The sequence below is a fragment of the Haliotis rufescens genome, unplaced genomic scaffold (assembly GCF_023055435.1).
Source record: "Haliotis rufescens isolate VD_foot unplaced genomic scaffold, xgHalRufe1.0.p SCAF_17, whole genome shotgun sequence".
In the NCBI taxonomy this organism is placed as follows: Eukaryota; Metazoa; Mollusca; class Gastropoda; order Lepetellida; family Haliotidae; genus Haliotis; species Haliotis rufescens.
The window spans coordinates 18,514,414-18,537,635 of NW_025963857.1; the positions used below are offsets into that span (position 1 = coordinate 18,514,414).

A 23,222-nucleotide genomic window follows, 5' to 3' on the forward strand; every position below is an offset into this window, starting at 1 on the left:
CTGACACCACCACATACGATTGTGACGTATGTTCAGTGGCAGGGGGAAACCGCTATTGTTTGTTACATAATGAACAAGAAATATGGTCTTTGTGTTTGCAGTTTGGGATGGTTGAGAATCTTGTAGCCGGCATCATAGACGCCTTCCCACGACGCCTTAGCAAATACAGGACTTTAGTCACGGCAGGCGTGTCTAGGACCTTTTCCTACTTGGCCTTCCGATCACAATGAATGTGAGTCAACTGAAGGGCGTGATTAACAACTTGGAAACTTACTCCAAAGCGAGACAATAGTACATTATTCTAGATCTCTAATTATCACATTCTGGGTATGATAAAGCCAATGGAGGAATACAGAAGTCGTTGAGGAAATGTACGGATATAGATGCAAGTTTAAGGTCAGATATGTACCTTTCAGTGTTTACATACAAACATGATCTTGATCGGCGATCGATTCATAAGTGATCTTGACGGATCTGGGCAAGTTAAGGATAGTTTCTGACAGTCCAATTTAAATGTAATTCAGATTAGTCAAGTCAGTGTGACTGATTAGGAAGGATAACATGAACGACTATGAGAGTAGAGTTTTTGACCCGTGTCGGAACAGTTATTGACATGAGGATGTTTTTTAGAGGCAAACTTTAGAAAGAAACACAATTATGTTTGTCGATGAGATGTTTCCATCTCAAAATACCCCATAAATTTAATAGTGTGACTACAGTTCGGGAAACTGATCCCTAGATTATAACCCTTGGATAATCACTCTCAGAAATAATGGAGTTTACCTGTCCTGTATGATTGAAAATCCGGCAAAATGTTGTCGTAGAATATCAAAATTAAGGGTACATTTGTTTGAACTTTCACTCGGAATAATCCTTATTCTATATAATTTGAGTCTCTTCACCATATTTGAGACCTGTATTTCCAGGGAGGAATCTACATCTTCCAGTTGATGGACTGGTTCACGACAGCATTCTGTTTGTTTGTCTGCTCCTTCCTGGAATATATTGTAATTGGCTGGATTTAGGGGAAGTTTTTGAATACAAACTCACTTCCAAGGATTATTTGTTATATCAGTCGCCATGTGTGCATTACAGTCCCATACAAACAGAACAATGCTTCACTCATCTGCATGTGTTTTTTCTGAAGTTCATCTTTTAATAAACTCTCGCAACGAATTTTATGACCAGTATGTTTTGTTCATATCAATACAGCCAATGTCAGAGTCATGTTTTCTTCTACAGGCTTGCAACTTTCATGGAACATAACAAATCCTGCTCCTTCACATACAGAAGGCATGTCAAGGTTAACGTTTTTGTGAAAAGCATTCATTACTAATTACTGCCGTACCTTTACTTGTGCAGTCCTGCGATGTGGTAGTTGGAAGCATCTCTGTCAAGATCATAGAAGGATTGGCAATATCGTGACCTTGAGTGTGTTGCCTGATGTGACAGTAGTTCATGTTTAGACTATATTTATAAAAAGAAAAGAAAAACTTTATCTATTGCCATATTAAGTATCCTTTGCAACACGACAATGACAGTGTGTTTGATATTTCTGTCGTCAACGTAGGCGTCTATCTTGACTTAATGTCTATCATGTTATGCATGTTGCAGACCATCTTTATCGTCAGGTTGAGTGCCTATCAGATGCCAACCTACGATGGGTACACATATCCAGTGATAGCTCGTGCCATCGGCTTTGTATTCGCTATGCTGCCTATCATCCCTTTGCCTTTCATCATGGTGCTGGAGCTGAGCAAAGCCAAGGGCACGTTGTGGGAGGTGAGCTTCCCAAAGCCAGCCAGATTTGCAACTTGGCCTGGCTGTAACCTGATGTATCTTGTTCTGATCGTTTGTCTTGCTCCTACAAAGACCGCCTTACAGACGCATGACTTTATATTAGAATTGTAACTTATGTGGGATGAGATGAGGTCAAATGGGGTTAAACTTATATAGTGTGTGCGTATGTGTGTGTGTGTGTGTGTGTGTGTGTGTGTGTTTGGCTGCATGTACTATTCCAGACTAATGCCGACTTTATATTGCTAGCCCACTGAGGTACCATGCTGCAGTTTATATATTACCATGAATATCCCACACATACACTGTATACTGACTCCCCTTAATGCGGAGCACCAGGTACCAGGGGGAGACAAAAATGCAAAAAATGCAAAAACATCAAATAAAAACACCTTGCAACAATATCATTATTGTTTCAGATCATTTGTACAGTATGTTCAACAGTATGAAGGACGTTTTTTCAATCACCTTCTGAGACCTTCTGATAATCGGTCACCAAGGACTTCCTTGCATATCTGTAATATTCGCAGTAAAATACTAAATACTGTTGATTAATTATGCTTGCATGCACACAAATAGTTGTTACCAGGTGCCAAAATAGGAGAGCCTGCACAAATATTTCACAGTAAAAATACCTTTAGAACGTTAACATATTCCAGATCATTTCTTAAAAAACAAATATTTTCAAGAAAATCAGCATCAATCATAGCAAAGTATATATTGAGGGTATGAAATGTGGTGCCTGGTTGAATTGTACTGGCCTAAAGTTTCTTCACCTTTCTGATTGACATAAAACTCTGACATCAGAAATAAGTGTTCGTCAACAGTGTCCAATTTTGATTAATCGCATTGATTACACAAATTAAAATATTAATTAGAATAATTGAGAATAATTGATAACTTTTGTGAAATATAAAAATGCACTTACTCTCGACGCTGGGTAAAGTCATATTTCTTCTAAGATGCTAAATTCTATCTGATCATTGTTTTGCCACTGCAATCATTGAATTCTTCAGTTTCTCGAACTTCTTCTGTTTTACCAACTATATTTCTAATTTTCTGTCATTTCAGATATTCCTCTTCACATTGCGACCTGCTTCTGACTGAAAACCATCAAAGAAGGAGTACCAGCATGGTTATAAAACTGAAGGTCATGAATTTGTTCTGCCACTGACGTCTCTATTACCACGTCGAAAACAAGTTCGCCAAAAGTGAGCATTCCATTGATGCGCATATCTTTAATGAGGAATTCACTATCACTATTTGGAATATGCTTGTAATTTGATACATTAATGGCTTTCATCTGTTGCCTGCGACAGGTGAATTATGTAAATCTATTAATTAAAGTCGTTTAGTTGAATGTGACTTTGTTGCGTTTTTTTATATCTACTTACATATTGACTGAATATTGGTCAACAAAAATTAAAATTTAAAATACAATGGATAAAGAATCTAAAGCCGTCAATACACAAAGTGATACTGGACTCTCATGGTACTAGACAAAGGAGATTTTGGTATGAGAATATCACTATTCCAATAGCTACAGCTTTATGAGTATATAATACCAACAAAAAAAGGAACTACATGTACTGATTCGAATGTACATGTAGCTATCGTTGAGGTTTACATAATACCGTGGCGTTGCATTTGAATGCAACATCTAATCACAATGGAATTTCACATCATGCATGAACAGCACGTGTTACACGTGCACACAGAAGCTAAACTGTATGTGGCTATAGAAGAACCAACAATCACTAATGCATTTGAACTAGTTTCACGCTTCAAAATACCCCCGAGACAGTATCTCGATGAACTGACGAAATGGCCAGTTGTGGGTTGTGCGCCAAAGCTATTACATCATGTTTACAGACATGCCTCTGATGCCCAGGTGGCATATAACTTTTTTGCCCGCGATGTATTCATTAAAATATTGAGTAAAGTTTGTCAAATTGAAAAACATATTGCCCACAAATCAACAGAGTCCATTGTTATCACAAGAAATCCAAGCAACTGACTTCCACCTCTGCACAAAACTAGCGAAGCATTCATAGAATATTTTGTTTCTGTCTTAGTCTCAGGACTGTCTACTGTCTACTTCAAATGTTGTAAACAAGCCCTCCGCCATTAGATTTTTCATGCCAACTGCCTTGAATGTAAATGTATTATACCACACTATATATTTGTTGCCATGTACTTTGAAATGGATGGCATTTCTTTCACAAAACCACGCTTCAGAATAACAGTTAACTGCACAATCAGTAAACGTTAACGCTGACAGATCGCAGATACAAATGCTATCGATTGGAATGTTAATAATAAAGTCAAGCACACCTGTATATTACAATTCAATAACCACGTGCACACGGTCGACTTGTTTTGATATGCGTTTGCGACTATGTCACTCCATGACATTAAAGTTGATTTAATGGGAATGGGTAAATAGCTTTCAAATAAAATGTTGGAAAGGTAACCTGCTCATGCAATATAGCAACAAAAAATATACCGTCCTTGGTTCTTTGGTGAACATTGGTAATACTTATCACATCGAAATTAGTTCAACTACAACTTGAATAGTACACAAATAGAATTCCCCATATCAAGCTGTAATTTATCTCACCCCAATCACTGTTTTGATTCCTTGATAACATGTTTGCCAAAAACAACAATAAAAACTTAGATGACATTTCATTTTTCCATACCATTAGGTCAGCGATAGAGGTTATTTCCAGAGAATTTATATGATTAGGGACATGCGGTTGTCGCTTTTATTTACGCCACAATCAGCACATCCTCTCGAGGCAAGAGTGTACACTAGCCCATATCAAATCCAAGTATCCACCCTTGCCATTTCGAGGCTAATTTTCTTGGCTCAAGCTGTGTGATGGAAACTCGACATCTAATCAGATCGATATCCTTCTTTGGAATGGCTTCACAAAGACTAGCAGAGCATAGGACCTGGTCGAGCAAATAAAGAAACGGTTTGAGATCTCAACCCTGACAGACAAACAAAACAAGACTGCTCGGTGAAGAAACTTCTTACTGTCGTATTTCGCTCTTACAATAATTGAGGCACTGCTATTGCAATGACAGGAAACGTTCAGCAGGGATAGTGTTAAACTAGCACTTCTTCTCAGACACTGTGGTAAGCGTTCCTGTTGTTTGTGTTAACAGAAAATAACGAAGTTTGCTCTCCAATATATAAAAAAAACACTTGGGCGAGTTGATTGAAGACTTTGAACGACTTCGAAAATATTGTCTTTGCTAAAATTTTCGAATATTTTTAGCGCAAATTCGACAGGCGACCAGTCCTCTCATAGCATTTCTCAGAAACGTAGGCTTCAAATGGCAAGGGTGAAAACTAAACTTGGGCATAGGCTAGAGGATAGCTTGGCCTCGTGAAGACGCAATCAGGAGTAAGCTGTCTCAAGGTGGCCTGACCGTTATCAAATCAGTTAACGAAAAGGTCCCTAGTTCCTAACGCTTGTCCACAGACCGGTGGAAATCATAATGAGGCGATCAATCTCGGTTTTAGGACTGACCGAGCATGCTCAAGTACCCTGATAGTGTGTGTGGTAGCCTAAAATTTGTGCAGTTCCCCGTGATGTAGCTCGCACACTGCTGATTACATTCACGTGGTTTTTCTGTCAGCTCATGCTACAGGGAGGGCACGTCCCTGTCGTATTCCGGATTCGGAATCCACGTGGGATCTACTAACTACGTGTTTCTGGTATACATGTTATCCCTGTCACGTATCCTTATTGTGAAGGATTTGGATATAAAAAGCATTAGTTCTGTTTATTAAAAGAGTAAGTGAGTGAGTGAACATGGTTTTACGCCGCTTTTAGCAATATTCTATCAATATCACGGCGGGGGACACCAGAAATTCGGCTTCACACATTGTACCAATGTCGGGAATCGAACCCGGGTCTTCGGCGTGACGAGCGAACGCTTTAACCACTAGGCTACCCGACCGCCCGGTTTATAAAAAAAGAAATACCACGGGTATGTATAAAGTTAAAATAATTTCTCATATTATGGGTAAGTTTCCAGACAGGATAAAGCCAACGGAAATAAACGTTATCCGTTTGGGTCATGTACGGATAAAGATGCAAGTATAAAAGGTCAGGTAGGTACTACTTTCAGTGTTTACAAACAAACATGGCGTCGCCCTTGCCAGTCGGCTCGTTAATACAATGTTTATTCCTCATTACCTTCCGAAAACACACTCGCGTGTTTACCTCTGTTGATCTGTGTCGTGTTTGAATTGCAAGAATTAAGACATATTTCCATGAGCATTCAATGAGAAAATAGAGGGTACGGGTGGCCCAGTCGTCTAAGGCACCACATTTTGCTGCGTCCCTTGGTCACACCAAACACCTATGAATCCCGGTTCGCCCCGATTATGTTTCTAGGTTTGTCAGCACCAAAGTTCCCACAGTTAAGCCCAACTCAATCACTCGATACTGAGGAAATAGATTGTCCTATGCTGGTGCGTTACAAACCCGTCGGCACATATGTGTCATGGCAGCTGTTAGCAAAATACACAATTAAGCAGTTTGCTTATCTCGTCGCTTAGACTAACATACAGTCCCTGAAATAAGGTTCTGTATATGGTTCTGTATATAATGAAGTTAGAAAAAGTATATAAAAGAACCCTCAAGGCCCTTAAATTTAGAGCTGAAAAGGGAATGGACAATGCCTGCAAAATGATAGCAGTGACAGTGGAGTGGGGGATGAATGTTGTATTAAACATATATCCTCTGGTGTCAGGTTTTAAACCACTTTCAAAAGTCACACTGTTTTCAGACGACATCCGGTTACGATCATGATCACAAAAGGAGTGAGAGAGAGTATTATTATATCATGTGATTATGATAATGTGATATATACCATTAAAACAAAGTAGGGGATACTCCGAAATAACATAAAATTAGATATAACTCTGCACAGCGAATTGCGGCGCCTTGCGGATTTCTGGGTTAACATATTGTTTCAATTTGGGAATCGACGTGTAACAATATGAAACATTCTAGTTAATTGTGCACACATACATAAACATCTCATGACAGATGAATTGGTGCCTTGATATGCAACAAGAAAGAATCTTGTTTATTTCCAGGCCATCCTGATCATCGTTTACTTCTACTGCATGCATGCTTGGAGGCTAGATCAAAGACGCCGCCTAGCATTTATTAGGCAAACGACAGTGACCTCCATTTCGCTTTGAACCACCACCCCGCTCTGTCGGTAAGAGTAAACTAAGCGGTGCGCAAATAACTGTGTCAAGCCTACCGCAGCGTTTGTGTCGAATGTTTTTTTTATAGATGGGGACAATTTTGTTGTATATCGTACATTTCTGTTATTAACAGTCCTGTTATTTGCTGATATTACCGACAGTAAGTTAGGTAGCTAGAAGATACACTGACTGCTGCGTTCCTTATGTAGGCTAAGCGGCACTGTTTGTGGAAATATGTATTAGAAACATGTATAAGACAGTATAAGGTACTGGAACCGAAATATAATATACCTAGGAAATATCTCATAAATAGATGATGGTTGTGCACTGAAATGTTATAACGTTGGATCTTGAGGGCGAAACATTAAAGTGTCTTATGATACACGAGGAGTGGGGACACTGGCTGGGTTACACCAAAACATGCGGTTTGATACTGACATTTGGCGAATTAGAGAAATTAGGTAAATAAGCAACATTATAATGCCTAAATACCTTATAGATTGAATGATGACACAAATTGAATTAGCTTTTAATCAGTACTGATTGTACTCTACAGCTTTCCAGTGCACATGCAGTGTCCCAAAATATGAAATTGCATAGACACTACCAAGTTGTTTGACTTATTTGAGTTGTTGACTGACGAATAACAAATATTTTCATCCTATGCGTATGCCTTCATATATACGTACAACAATTGTAAATATACTACCTGTGTAAAACATTATAAAGCTGAGAACTGAGGAGATAAATATTACTCGCATTCACACAGGGAAGCAAGTTATAGTAGATATAGTAATGAATGAAACTTGAAACGTTACAAACTCTCTGCTGCGTTCACATGTAGTTTCTGCGGAGGCTTTTCTCATTCTAGTGTATGTTACAAAAGAACAAGTGAACACATGATATATAATTCATCCATTTTTTGTTTAACTTCAACACATTTATATCAAGAATAGGCTTATTAATAAGTCCATGGATAATGCTGTGTTGCACGTTTTGGTTTTGTTTCCATTTTTACAGTATATACTGTAACAAAGTAAGAGAAGGTCTGGGAAATAGGAATCCCCTTGATAAGTACCAAAATAACAACTGTTGTTTATTTAATGGAGAGGTTTTCATGAGAAAAAAACATCGACTACTAATTTCTTTTCTCACTTTCCAATTTAATTCATTTCCAATGTTGTCAGTTCTTCGAAAATGTTGAGAAGGTAATGAGCCTGTTTAGCTGTTGAGCTGTCACATCTATCACAAATTTGATGCTTTCTCCATGTTCTACCATTTCCAATATCCTCCACTAGTTATTAGAAACGGTTAGCAGAACATTCTTGATTCCATCCTCCATGCACGCAAAATGATGTGAAAACTGTATGTAATCCATACAATAAATAAATATTCATTCAAAAAAATATTGATGGGTTTGGGAAACTAACACCCATTGGTAGGTAAGTGTGGGGAGGGACCGACCCTTCATTCATTCTGAATGACAAAGGCATTGAATTAAAAATATATTGCTTTGTTCATTTCATAGACTAGCAAATAGGCAATGATTTTAAAGTCAACACAGTCAATTAATATGGACTTAACGGTTAACCATTCATCACAAGGGATACACTTAGGGGGTTTGTCCTCATCTGTTTAAAGCAGATATTCGCGGGTAAACCGACTGTGGCCAATACATCGTCTTAAAACGACCTCATTATGTCTTGATTGACAACCCAAGTAGGCATGACCGATTGTTGGTTTGAATTCATGAAGTTTATTGACTCCTACCTGGGTGTCCAACCTATTTTTGACGGTTTGTCAAGAGCTGCTTCAGCTACAGCATTGGCTTTTGAGTTACCTGCTATGTCTACATGACTTAGAACCAACAAAAGACGATCTCACATTGGCCAGTAGAGATCATTTAAATGTTCTAAAATGTTAAGGATTATGGGATGAATTGAGGAGATACTTTTAAGTGCCTAAAGGCAAGACAATGAATCTGAAACGATGAGGATTTTTTAAAGATTTGTTTTGTTGTTTAATATTGGTCGAAGCTGTTAAGATAGATTTGACCTCAGCAGTAAAGATCGAACTATTATCAGAGATTCGTGAGGAGAGAGCTCTGGATCAAGTGATGGTGGCACTTTTCCACCATCCTTGGACAAGTCTGTAAAAATGGATCTGTGAGAATTATTTTTTGTTCGTAATTCGTTATATGCTTGTTGATAAACCAAAGAATTTGCTTCAGACTCTTTAGGGTGGGTGAGAGTGAGGTCTGATTCCATGTGGTGGTATCAGGTTAGACACATTTCGAAACTGGTTTTCATACAGAGGGTTGAAAACACAATTGCTCGCCGGGTTTGACCGACTGGAATGCAATTTAGTGATGTATTGCAGTGATAAATTAATGCAGCATTGTTCGAGGGAAGGTTCATCAGCTTCCACATACAAACTGTCCACATGAGATGTCCTAAACCCTCAAAGACAGAGCCTTAGGCCTTCGTGGTCTGTTGTGTCTAATTTTGCAAAATTGCTTTTGCAGGCTCTACCATAGACAATGGAACCATAGTCTAGTTTAGAGCGCATTACCGTTCTGTTAAAGTGAAGGAGGCTTTTGTGATCTCCGCCCCACTCGGAATTTGAAACGACTTTTAGCAAGTCGAGAGCCTTCAGGCACTTTGCCTTTAGTATTCCTTACGATGTTCCAGTATAAGTATATACCCTTAGAATTGACAGGTGGTAACTATGGTAACGACAGAGAGATAAAAAACGCAGGTTGGGTTAGTATTATAATTTACTTCCTTGGTTACAGTTAATAGTTAATTATAAGTTGATATTTTTTTAACATTTGTTCATAAGATGAAAGAAATATTGGTGCAGAACCTAGCAATGAACATGAAAACCGTGATGCAATCGCGTTACTTTATACAACCCAAAAGGGACAATATATAAGGCGCCGATTTAGCTATTCATTCCTTATTTTATGATATCAGTAATTCATTTATTGATTCCAAAGAATGAATTTGATTTTGATTTTATGATGTCATGAAATATTTAAGATATCATTAAAAGAATTTATAATATCAAATAATGTATTTTATCATATAAACAATCAAATTTGTGATATTTGAAAAATCAAAAGTAGTTTTTGATATAACAAATTGTGAGAATTATATCTGCTTGAGTGTTTTGTCAATGGGTTCCAACGTATCGATAGACACACAATTATTTGCACGTCTCCTACTCAACTGGGTGCATTTTTGTTACCCAATCAATCTTTATTCATGGTACTGATGAGGCCAAAGGACTATAGTACATTGCCTGGGGCGTGTTACAAATTCATACATTTCTTAGTTCACAGCATGATAAATGATCACAGATAAATTTCTCATAGTTTCTGAAAAATCACATGTCATTGATTTACAAAATTTCTTTCCATTTGGGTTGTGGTAGAATAGTTAATACAATCAGTTTTACAAATCCTACTAAGTCTATGTTCCCTTGAAATACCGATATCTGCCTGTTTCGAGAGATCATGTCAGCTACATCAAGATCGAGAAAGAGCTGTTCTAAACTTTACACTTAATAGATAAGGTTCTAGCATTATAGTAGTCTTAAATGTAGTGTCGTAATTTGCTTTTGTAGAACTGGACTAGGAACCATGCCATTTGGGGATGTTCATATCTTTTAAGGCCTGTGACAAATGGCTGAAAGAAAATATAACCATGTGACCACATTCGGATATCATGTTTTTAACTTTGATGCCCAATTGTTTTTTTACCATGGCATCATATTATAACATTTTCTAGGGTATCTTGAAGATTGAATATTTAATACCTTGACCCAGTATTTCATAATGTTTTAATAACTATAGATATTCATTCCGCATTCAGCATATATTCTTGCGTTTTCTGTGCTAGATTTTACACCCAAGAACTTTTAACATGCATATAAATGTCTCTTTTCAATAACATCCAAATGTTCTAGGCCCTTAATTTCCGATCCTTACAATAAAATCGGGATGCTTTTTGTATGAAATATTTTAAAGTAAACGTTAAATGTAATATTGTCCAAAACTCTAAGACTTTTTAATATGACTCCACAGGTATTCTTGGCTTGCAAAGCAATGTTATGTGCAATATTTGACCAAGTTAATCTACTTGTAAAAGACACAGCTAAGTATTTATAAAATGGAACAATTTCTACAAGTTTTCCTGTTTTCCCATGTTAATTACTCAATGTTTAGTGTTTTCAGGGGACCCTCATCGATAAAATGAAGCAGTACTGGCCACATGAATTGTTCCTGACGGTCTTTAGCATTTGTCTCCATTTTTGAATTGTTCATGTAGATAGGTATCATAACATTTATATATATAGTCATATTCAGGTGATGTCTCTGCATGTATGTAATGGAAAACTTCTCGAATTTAATCAATTTTCCTCCTGGCTATTCTGGGCATGTGGAACATCAGCTTTAGGATTACAGATGTATCATAGTATTTTAATGTGATTTGAATATTATTCTTCACCATCTTACTATATGCTTTACATGAGACATTTATGTCACCATAAATTACAATTACTGTCTGTAAGCTCAACACATCTGACAAATTCTCTGAAACACATGATTGTAAACTATTAATGTACGTTGAAAAGAATATATACTGAACCGCAAAAGAAACGACACCATGGATTTTTTATAAGAAACCTTATTTGTCCAAACACTGTAAACATACTTTGAGACATATTAAAAAGATGAAACTTGGCAAAACTGATCATCAAGGTTGAAATTAAAGTGTCAAATGTTCTTAAAGTTAAACACAACACTAGTCTCTGTGAAAATGTCATCACAAGTCAGTATCTCGTGTACATGTGTCCGCCATGTGCATTGATGACTGCCGTGCAACGTCGATACATGGAATGGATGAGGCGGTTGATGAAGGCCATAGGCACATGAGCTCACACTCTGAGGAACGCCTGACGCGGTTCAGCTGCAGTTGTCGGCCTTAGTCGGACGTCATTCAGGTGTCTTTGAATCTCGTCCCATAGATGCTCATCCATTGTATTTAAATCGGGACTGAGGGCAGGCCACTGCATGGTTCTGATGCCATTCTGCTGGAGGAAGTCTCTTGTTGCTCTCGCAGTGTGGGCACGAGCGTTATCATGCCGAAACTCGTGGTTACGACGACGTGCCAAATGAGGTACGGCGTGTGGTCTCAAGACTTGATCAATGTCCCGAGCGGCTTTGACACCATAACCTCTCCCAGGACCGATGTTCTGTAAGACCACAGGGCCGACCCTCTGTGCAAGACCAATTCCACCCCACACCATGATGCTCGGACCACCCAACGAGTCTCTCTCAACACTACAAGCATCCGAATAATGTGCCCCACGGCGGCGCCAGACTCTCTCTCTTCCAATCTGCTGTTGAGATACAGTAACGGCTCTTGTCTGAGAAGAGGAGTCTTCTCAACTGCTGGTGGCGCCAATGCTGGTGCTGTGTTGCCTACTGAAGACGGTCCCGTGGTGTCAGAATAGGTCCTGGGTGTGGCCTGTGACAGTGTCTGCTCGTCAATCGTCGTCGCACGGTGTCCGCACTAATGTGTCGCTGGTGTGTCTCCATGGTCTATCGAGCAGTTTCCGCAGCAGTAACAAAGCGATCTTGAAAATACTGTCGCACAATCCTACGATCCTGGCGTCGGGTGGTGACCCTTGGTCTTCCACAACATGGTCGGCCATCTGTAGTGTTGGTGGTCCTGTATATGGTCCTTACGTGGGCTCGAAATGCATTGGCTACTTGCCGGGTGGTTTGTCCAGCTTGCAATCGTCCAAGGGCCTGGTGTCGCTGATTTCTTGTCAATCTTGGCATGTGGTAGCAATTCTATAACGAATGAATGTTACCAGATCTGGGTGGATTTTTATAGGGCAAGAAATAGGGGAACGCATGTGCATTTCCATTTGCATGGAACTCACGTGCATCGGGTTACCATGTATCCTCCATGACATAACCTACTCTCGTTAAGTAAATTCTACTCTTTCTCAGCGTCTTTGCTACCGAGCTGAGACAAAGAGACCAACCACCATAAAGTAATTAAGGTCCAATATAAACAAACCTCATAAATATTATCACTGGAAGTCATACTACAGACGTTTAATGTCAAATCACACAAATGTTTCAATGACAATAACATTTTCTAGGATCATGTATTCTCTTAAAACCACCCCAAAAGATCATTTAGAAGCCAATGGTCGTATAAATAAGATGGATCTAATTGATCACAACAAAACTCAAATTCTCCTACTAAATCACGTCTAAAAACGAGACGTTTGCAAGTACATACCTAATTGTGTTATATTATTTTTGTCAGGATATCAAAAGTTGCTCTCCTTGTAAATACCTCGAATTTCAGCTTTACCTGGGTCCTTATTTCGTCAAAAGTTTGTTCCCTCTGAAATGAGTGTGTCACACGGGTTGCGATGATTAGGCTCCCGATAGACCGATGTTTTAATTTTTGTGTGCAAAGGCATGTTAGTTTTGAGGTATGAAATGGAATTAGATACCTGATTTTGAACAAACTGAATCACGCACTTTTTCAGTATCACCTTTTAATGCTATTTGTATGCCAAATAGGCATAGCAGTATTTGCCTTTGGATTCCGCACCGTTGTGTCCTTACATTTTGTGTCAAGTCAGCAACAATGCCGCAAATGGAGAATTGTTGAATTTAATTCTTAAATGTTTCCCTTACATATAAGATATGCATTTTCGGCTCATTGTTCTATTTATGTCGTCTTGGGTCTATATTATGCCTGTTACCGTTTTTAAAATCATAAATGTATATGACCTGTATATTGTCGTTGTACATGTGTCAAATTTGAATCAATAATGTCAAGAGGCGCAGTTTACACTGTAAAAACACCCAAGCACAAAGCTGTTATCAAGCAACTGTATCGTGATAACGTCAAAGACACATTTTCTTGCAGAATCTGATATATTTAGAAACGCTAACACTAACTCACCGGTACAAAGTAAACAATGTTGGTGATATAAATATACTTTATTTGAATGTTAATACAAACATATCTATATATTCAATTTCAATCACGGATTTTGCAGGTAATAAAGCTCACTTTTACACAGGTATTGTTCAATAATCATCTATGCTCTTTATTTCAATAACCTTATGGTCACAAATAGCACTACCCGGTAACCCAACCTGACTAGTCTGTTATACAGACCTTGAAACAAAATTAGGAAAAGAACCTATGTGCAAGTCTTTATTAGTTTAGCAAATCCAGATGTCTACAGTTAAGTCATTCAAATTCCTTGCTTCTATCATATTTAAAAGAGATGTCTTGTGTTATTATATTTTCAGAGACCCAAGTTAAGTGACGGCCTGGAATATGAGCTACTTTGCCTTGATAACCAGGTACATGTGGTTGACCAATATGACGGCCAGCATAACATGAAACAATGAACGTTCCTTCACATGCTTGTACTAACATTACCGCCCATGTTTACTAACAAAACATTAGGATACAACATGGTTACTACAAAGATGTATCATGCAAAAATAAGTCAAGCTTCGATAACTGACAGGATTCTATTTGGTCTCCCTACAAGGCATGAGAGACGTCAACGGCAACACAAACTCGTGATTGTCCGTCTGGTAATCGGGCTGGTAATCTTTCAGAGCAGGTTTCCAATCCTTTGAAGGCCGTAGTGTCTGGTAGAACCTCTGCAATCAAAGAAACAAAAACGATGTATCTGCAGAGAGCAATATAACACTTTAAAAAAATAGTCATACTTGTACTTTGCACTAGCTAAAGTTCAACATTTTATAGTCACTAGTTCTGAACATGATGTAAGAAGTTTTTAATCCAAGCCAACTGTCAAACTACATGATGCTTGACAAATGAAGTACAGTTATTTTCCTCCAACTACAAATGCATGGTATTCAACACATATTTTAATCATAAATATTTTCATTCTTAACTATGAGCAAGGTCGATTGTAGGTAGGATCGCATTCTAATAACAGTTTATTAGATTGTGCGGCACAAGTAATGGTACAATATTAACTGACCTGCCATAATGTCCCTTTGGCCCTGCTGAGCTCCCATACCATAACTATAGGTATAGGGAAGATAGGTAGCATGGAGAACAGGAACCCCATGCCCCGCGCTGCAGTAGGGTACGTGTACCCGTCGTATGTGGGCATCTGGTAACCAGTCACAGTCACAAAAAATACCATCTGTGGATTAGAAAACAAGATTAGTTTACTGATATCCATAATTGTGGTAATCTGTTTTCCCTTATGAGGGAGGAATACCATCTTAAAGTCTTACCAACAGGATGATAGGGTTAGAGATACACCAGCAGAAACGCATAATGACACCCGGTCGTCTTCCCAGCATCAGCTCTATGTCACGGCCAAAACGATGTACGCCTGGGAAACAAACTCAATGTCAGCTACCATGTTCACGCAAAATATCCAGTCATGCACATGTACATGTAACTTGAGTTTCTATAGCTTGTCATGTAAAGGCACAAATCAACTTTTAGAAAAAAGCATACATGAAACAAATCCTACGAGACAATTTCTTCATTTGACGTTTGGGATTAATGATTTAAAGACATGTTTACATGGTGTAACTGAGATATATTTCTGATAGGTCATTGTATTGGTTCTGTTCTTAGTGTGCGGCGCCAAAGAATACGTAGAATAACAGTATTTACAGGACACAATATCCTCTTAGTTGAAATCAGTTCGCGGTTCATGAACCTTACCATATATCCAACCAATGATGACAGATTCGAGAAGCCCGGTGATGACCAAACAAAAGGCGGAAGTAAACCAATCCATTAACTGGAAGATGTAGATACCTCCCTGGAATGCATTTTGTTTTAATACAACTATGTGAGTAATGTGAAACTGGAAGGTTTGTTGAGATTCAAATGCTAAGAGAAACAGTACCCTTTTGCATGTAACAAGTTTGTGTGTGGATCTATACTTGCAGCATTATATTTGGTCAGAAACATGCCCAGTCGTAGCAGAGAGGTTGTGACTGCTAACGGAGGCACACTCACTACTCAGAGCAGTGGCATTTCTTTTCTGAGTGCGGCAACAGTTTACATTGCTTTTGTTGTGTTCATGATTAATGGTATTAATTTACACCACCTGAATTAGAAATAAAAGAGACCAGTGAAACCGCCTGATCTATTTCATATTTAGATCTATGCATAAAAATTCAGAGTGACAAAAGCTATCCACAAGACTGTACGACAAAAGTGATGACCTCAACTTTCAAATAGTTTCAACTTTCCATTAACGTCGAGCAATTATCCAGTAGCTCCAGCCTTTGGTGTCTGCATTTCAATTTTTTTAGGTACATTGGTTGATGTCCAAATTTCTTACAATTATGGAAGTGTTTATATTTTGTCGCTTTTTGTTTCATTACGCAACCGAGTAATACTCTTTCCATGTGATACTTTTTCATTCTGTTCCATGGTAATCGGTTATAATCGAACAGCGTTTCAATGTATTGGTAAGTTTATTTTGATATTGAACAATAACTTTTACACACAACACTTTTGTTTGTTACTATTGTGTGGAAATGTGTATGTGTTTTTGGTTAAGCCAAGCTGAAACGTGGTTATAAGGATGCATTCAATAATCATTTCTGATCTTTGTAATGCGTAATATTTCATATTGGGGACATACATTTAGCGTTAATGGCAGCGAAACCAGGAAGAAGAGAATGGCCATTCCTCCAGTTACGAAGGTCCTGTAACGCTGTAACTTGTGTGGGAAGGCGTCGATAATTCCTGCCACAAGGTTTTCAAACATCCCAAACTGGAATTACAGAATTAAGACATTACGTTGAACACCTTGAACCATCACTAATTGATAGTGATTCGTAGACACATGTTTATGATATTGTCACAATTGAACCACGTGCTCTTCAGCAGACATGTCTTATGATTATGAAATTGTTATGTCGTTCGTATTATCATTAATATATTTACAAAGGAACGTGTACCTGCTGCCAGCAGTACAGCATGCAATGCCAGTCATTTTATCTCATTGCAGAAGGATACGACATTTGTAGGTATTGCTATTATTTGACATACATTTTATTGTAACAATACAGAGATAATTCGTAATTCATCAGTGGAAGAATAAGTGATTAAAAAGGTAGGCATTAACATTGAATATATGATTGGCACTTTCTTATTGTTTGACATAATGTGAACAAAATCTGTTACCTGACTGTCCAGGCCAAGCGTGAAGAGCATGAGGAAAAAGAGCACGGCCCATAGCTGGGGAAGAGGCATCTTGGTGATGGCTTCTGGGTAGGCTACTAATGCTAGACCCGGGCCTGAAACATTGAAACATAATTTTTAGAAAGCTAATGTGTCTTTCACTCGAAATTATTCTCGTTGGCAAACCGCATACACCTGTTAAAACCAATAATTACTTCAAAGTACTATTGCTACATGTATATGACTAGATGACTAGATGATGTTTATGTTAGCTGTCCTTATGGAATGTTCATAACACTAAAGTACTGTCGGAAATCTAGAAAAATGCTTTTTGCCCGTTGTAAAAGGATAGACTCTTTCACAGACTGTTGCTATTGAAATATCGATCGACCTACCTGTGATTTGAAGTATTTCTGTCACAAGGAGTCCTATCGACAATTTTACAGGAGAAAAATCCGAACGAAAGCAGATGAAAGAATGAAAGTTGTCCAAAACGGACTATAGCAAAATGCGCACGTGACTCCGTTATAATGATAATAAAGTAGTCCACATAAAACATCTAACCCGCACCAAAAAATATCATTGGAGAAAATTCTAGATGTGCGTCTTCTAAAATAACAAAATGCTGCTGCATTTGTTTTGTCAACACTGCTCCCATTATGCATGTTACATTACATTTGCACAGCCATAGCCATGGTCCTCGACATTGCATCTGTACTAGAAAAGTTTAGAGAGATAGAGGGAAACAATTATTAGTTTAGATAGGGTGTATTACCGAACTGCCCAAGCTGTGGGGATTTCAATTCATACCAACAAGTCTACGGTATGATTAACAAAACAGAGAACGTATATGGGTGGTCTCAAAAATAAAACCGGGATGTGAAAGGATATTAGACAGCTTTGATACAGAGTGATTAGGCGTATAGTTTTCAAGCTTTCTGAGCAGAAGGTACCTCCGACTTGTAGTAAAATTTGGGAGGAAATTGAAAACAATTAATGTTTCCCGGACTGCATTAAATATTGTTCTCCACGAGATTTTCGATACACTGAGTATGGCGATGACCGAGCAGTTTTCAGGGGAAAATATTCCATCCTGTCTGAGGTCACATTATCTCCTCACCATTCATAACTATCGCAGTCAGGGCTTCCAGGTCATTGGCCTAGATGGAACCTGAGTGAATAAGAATTGTTCCACTAACTACATGTGGCTACCGTCAGATGGACGAAAAACACCATGGAGCCATCAGATAAAAGGTAATCGTCTCATTGTTTTCCACGCTGGAACCTTTTGATTTTTGGCTTTTTGATGGATATGAGCTAGTTTTCGAGGCGAAAAAGAAAACTGGTGAGTATCACAAGGACTTGTTTGGAGATGATGTGTTCATGATGTAAACATCAGTTACCGCTAAATCTTAACAACCCCAGTGTCACTGTCACTGGATAACGTCAGTTAATATAACGGCCCGTGAAGATCTCGGGTAGAATAGATCTTCAGCAACCAATGCTTGTCGTAAAAGGCGACTATATATGTTTGTCGTATGAGGCTACTAACGGGATGAGGTGGTCAGGCTCGCTGACTTGGCTGATGCATGTCATCGATCCCAATTGCGGGGATCGATGCTCATGTTGTCAGTCACTGGCTTGTCTGGTCAAGACTCGATTATATACAGACCGCCGTCATATCGCTGGAATATACGGCGTTAAGCAACAAACAAACAGTTCATATAACGTTGGGAACCAGACTCTGTCGCGCCAACCATGAGTAGTCAGAAGGCGACTATATAACATCTTGCAATGTCGACTTCAGACCATCTGAAACGCAAGTTCAACTCATGGAGAAAATTCGCCTGAATAAAAAACCAGTAAAGTACAGGACATATGTCCTGGTGGCACAATACGGTCACGATGTCTTACCTACGCCAGTCAGACGTTGTGAGCTCAACCCTAAAGAGCCTGTCTTGGCTAATTATTAAAGGTTCGTGGCAAGACATAACACAACATTCAAACTCGCGCATGTCAAAGGGAGGGTCAACGTAGTCTTTGCTAGATATCAGCTTTGTTGAACCAGTTATCATACCTTTGGGTGATAGTGCAGATTTATATTCATCACCAGTGGAGTCAGATGCTATACCTGAAGAAATCATCTTTTAGAACATCATATACTTCTTGATTCAAAACACCACAACCTTCCAATACTCATCCCGTTGCACAGCTATCATTTTTACAAGCAAATATAATGCAGTACATATTATAAATTGCTACCCCATCAACGTATACCTCAGTAAAGTACAATAACAGCAAATATTTTGAGACCACCCCCAAATCAGGTGACATTTGCACCTGTGAAAATGCACGGCCGGTGTGAGGTCAAAACCTAGGGACAGGTGTTAGGTTATAGGACGTTTCACACATGCATGACCATACACGAATATTTTCTAAGTTTATCATCATCTTACCTGTAAAAGTACCTTTTCAGACTAATCACATGATGATTTGCGTTATTTTGATATATGCTATTTTCATAGAATTCGTAACTATTATCATATAAAAGCATTTTTTCTAGCATTTCGGGCAATACTTTAATGTGTTGTCTCAATAATCAGTTGGGTATTCACTGAATATTAATTACGTCCAATAATACCCCCAATATACATATTTGCAATTTGGTCATATATTATCATTTTATTGAAGGGGCACATTTAATACACAACATATAAACAAAACAAACAACAAATATACTATGAGCAGAATGCATGCTTGAGATAATAAACACAACAATGAGCGTAGTGTTCAGCTCAGGCATAGATGAGGTGAGCTGCGTTCCTTCGTGCGAAACACCCTGCTCGGGGCCGTTTGTACCCTTGCAGACGAAAGGCCATTCTAAACAGTTACATCTAGATATAAATATTGTAATTGCTCTGTTGAGGATTTAAAATATATTAGATGCTGATTAAGCACAACAAACGATGAGGAGGGGACTTTATTGACTTTAGATACTAAAAAGTAAAGGTTGGGGAAACAATGCACTGCTTAAGAAGGAGGCACATGTTAGATTATCGGTGACATGATCCTTATTACAGTATACAAAACAAATAATAAAAGGTGTAAGTGTCACACTGTTACAAAATCACTACCCCCGGGTATTAACATTTTTACCCATTGAAATAGCATCAGATGTGTCCCATCTTCGTAACATTAGGAGGGCACGGGTGGCCCAGTCGCGATTCGCTGTGCAGAGTTGCGTCCCTTGGGCACGACAGAAACCTATGATTGTGGGTTCGAATCCCGGTTCGCCCCGATTATGTTTCTAGGTTTGTCAGCACCATACCCGTGCTCGTGGGTTTCACCGAAGTGGTAAACGTCTAAGACCTCCATCTCTTCGGGCTTTCCTCCCACAGTTAAGCTGTCACGCCGTGATATAACTGGAATACTGTTAAAGGCGGCGTTAAACCCAACTCACTCACACTCACTCGTAACATTAGAATTTTTGATGTAACTGACAAATGGTTATTTACTAACCTTCTGTAGCCACCTCAGTGATGCTGAGGTTGGCCTCTTTGGCCATAAATCCAACCACGGAGAAGATGACGAAGCCACTGTAGAAACTGGTCAGACCGTCAGCAAGAGTAACTATGATGGCGTCCCTGGGAAGATTTATATTTGCATCTACAATATACTGTGTGTGGTAACGTTTACTTGATCATTAATACATATATTAATATATAATGTAAACAAATGATTTGATTTATATATTTCTTTCGTACAATTTATACTCATTTTGATATCTTGTATTTTACAATTGTTGTTTACTTCTTAAAACCTCTCACCTGATGACTTTTAGATGACACGTTAATATTTTACTAATTATTTGTGTTACTATTTCCATAGTCCTGCACCATGACTGTTTTTTTTTGGTCATAAAATAAACATATTCCACAATCAAGAAACGTATACAAAAGCCAGATCTAGCTAGCTCTATTGCACATAATCAGCATACGGAAGGGTATTGTGTTACTATTTCCATGGAAGTATCACATTTGTGTGCACTTTATTTAGTTCAATTGGTTATTATTTAAACGTCATTATGGTCAGTCAGTTTGACTGTATCTTTTGCCCGGGGCAACTGACTGAGAACTGATATAATGACATATTTATTAATTGATTTCCCAAACTACTTGTTTCCAAGTTGTACCAGGGAAGGAGACCGTGAAAAATATGAACATGTCACAGTTATAACAAAACAGGATCTACGCCCTAACAAAGTGTCATGACAGCAGTCTATCGCCTTATAATAGCCGAATTAAAGTAGAGCTTGGAGTTAGGCATTGACAACATCAAACACTGGTATGCCTGCCCCTATCGGATTACTGATGACTACGGCATAAAGATAAATGATAATTAACTCACACCCATCCCAGTATATTTTTTTTGTTTTATTTAATATTCAGATATTATATATTGTCTTTTATTGTATACATGAGTGTGTCATTTGTAGTAATATAAAAAAAATATGAGTCATATTTCATTAAAGGTCATATTTCACAGTCATTAAAATAAAAACCAGTATTTTCATTGCCTGGGATGACGAAGCAAGTTTCATGCACTGTTACCGCCCTTGAAAGTTGACTCCCTTGGATCGTCTGCTGGCGTAAAACCGAAACAAAACAAGATGAGTAACAACGTTTCACCTTGTGATACTGACTACTTAATTACAGAAGAGTAACACCATGCTGTCCGATGTGTTCTTGTTTGACTTGAGTACCCAAACTTGCGATGAGGCGGACCACTTATCTTTTCCATGATTGTCGCTTCATTTTATATATGTATTAATGCACTTTCCCACTTGTGCGTCACAAAACATCTGAATATAATTTTTAAAGGATTCATGTTTTTCCAAATATGGAGAATTGACAATAAATATAGAAAATGATAAAAAAAACCACAGAATTATGTATGTATTCATAAACACTTATTATATAGTCTGAATCGTACTATCGATTTCTACTGGATATGGAAAGTGTTTTGAAGCTTTATTGACATGAACAAAGCCGATTCTCTCTCTCTCTCTCTCTCTCTCTCTCACACACACACACACACACACACACACACACACACACACACACACACACAGTGCTGCAGACGGGATAGCTGCATAATATGGTTTTGATTGCAGTCCTCGGTTGGCCCTTCCTATCTAAGTATTGGTATGAAATCGACATATGTTCAACATGAAGGCAACTTCTATTTCAAAAACGAAGATTAATTTACAGATAACATTAAAATATGTCCATTGAAGTTGGAGGACATTTTTCTTTCGAACCCATCCCCATGCAGTATTTCTTCATGTTGCACAAAAAAAGCCAAACGCATCCTATTTTGATAAGTGATCCTGAATTCAAATATAGCCCTAATTATAATACTGTAACATGCAGTCGACCTTATTGTATATTTAGAGAAAATAATTGGATGAAAAGAATCGCGTTCTTTAATTTAAATTTTGCAAACAAGGGAATTGGTGCCTTAAATTCTCAAAATGTCCAACAATATTTCAAATTTCAGGAACACCAACAATTTCATGTTCCTATACGAACACTATTTCATCCAGGATGTTCACTTGTAGGAATGTGCCGCAGAACCTGGACTTGCTCATGATGTAAATTCCACTACTTGTGTATGCCAAGACTCATCATAATGCTATCAACCCTCGGCCATATTATCAGGACTTATCTATTGTTGACAATGAGAACCTTCGTCAGTTATTAGAATATGGACCAGAATACCGCGAGAAACGTCATACCAATTTGGATTTCAGCATTACAATCATTATGAATGTTGTCGAAGAAAATGCCAAAATATTGGGCCAAAAGAGAAGAGGAGCCTGTGAGTGTCTTTCAGAGTGGATGCGTGATGTTGCCATTGGTAGAATGCACAAACTTGAA

The 23,222-nt window shown here is 38.2% G+C and overlaps 1 protein-coding gene across 2 annotated transcripts in view; it reads right to left on the reverse strand.

Annotated features, from left to right (window-relative positions):
* Positions 1–14,056: 14,056 nt before the first annotated feature.
* LOC124137993 (sodium- and chloride-dependent glycine transporter 1-like) overlaps positions 14,057–23,222 on the reverse strand; it is a 47,225-nt gene continuing 38,059 nt past the window's right edge. For both annotated transcript variants that reach the window (XM_046504493.2, XM_048397657.1), the window contains exons 8-14: positions 20,803–20,927; positions 17,287–17,399; positions 16,742–16,873; positions 15,808–15,907; positions 15,366–15,466; positions 15,104–15,271; positions 14,057–14,756 (exon numbers count right to left, since the gene is read on the reverse strand). In XM_046504493.2, the coding sequence (XP_046360449.2) occupies positions 14,622–14,756; positions 15,104–15,271; positions 15,366–15,466; positions 15,808–15,907; positions 16,742–16,873; positions 17,287–17,399; positions 20,803–20,927 (874 nt within the window). In that variant the 3' untranslated portion in view covers positions 14,057–14,621. The remainder of the gene's footprint in view (positions 14,757–15,103; positions 15,272–15,365; positions 15,467–15,807; positions 15,908–16,741; positions 16,874–17,286; positions 17,400–20,802; positions 20,928–23,222) is intronic.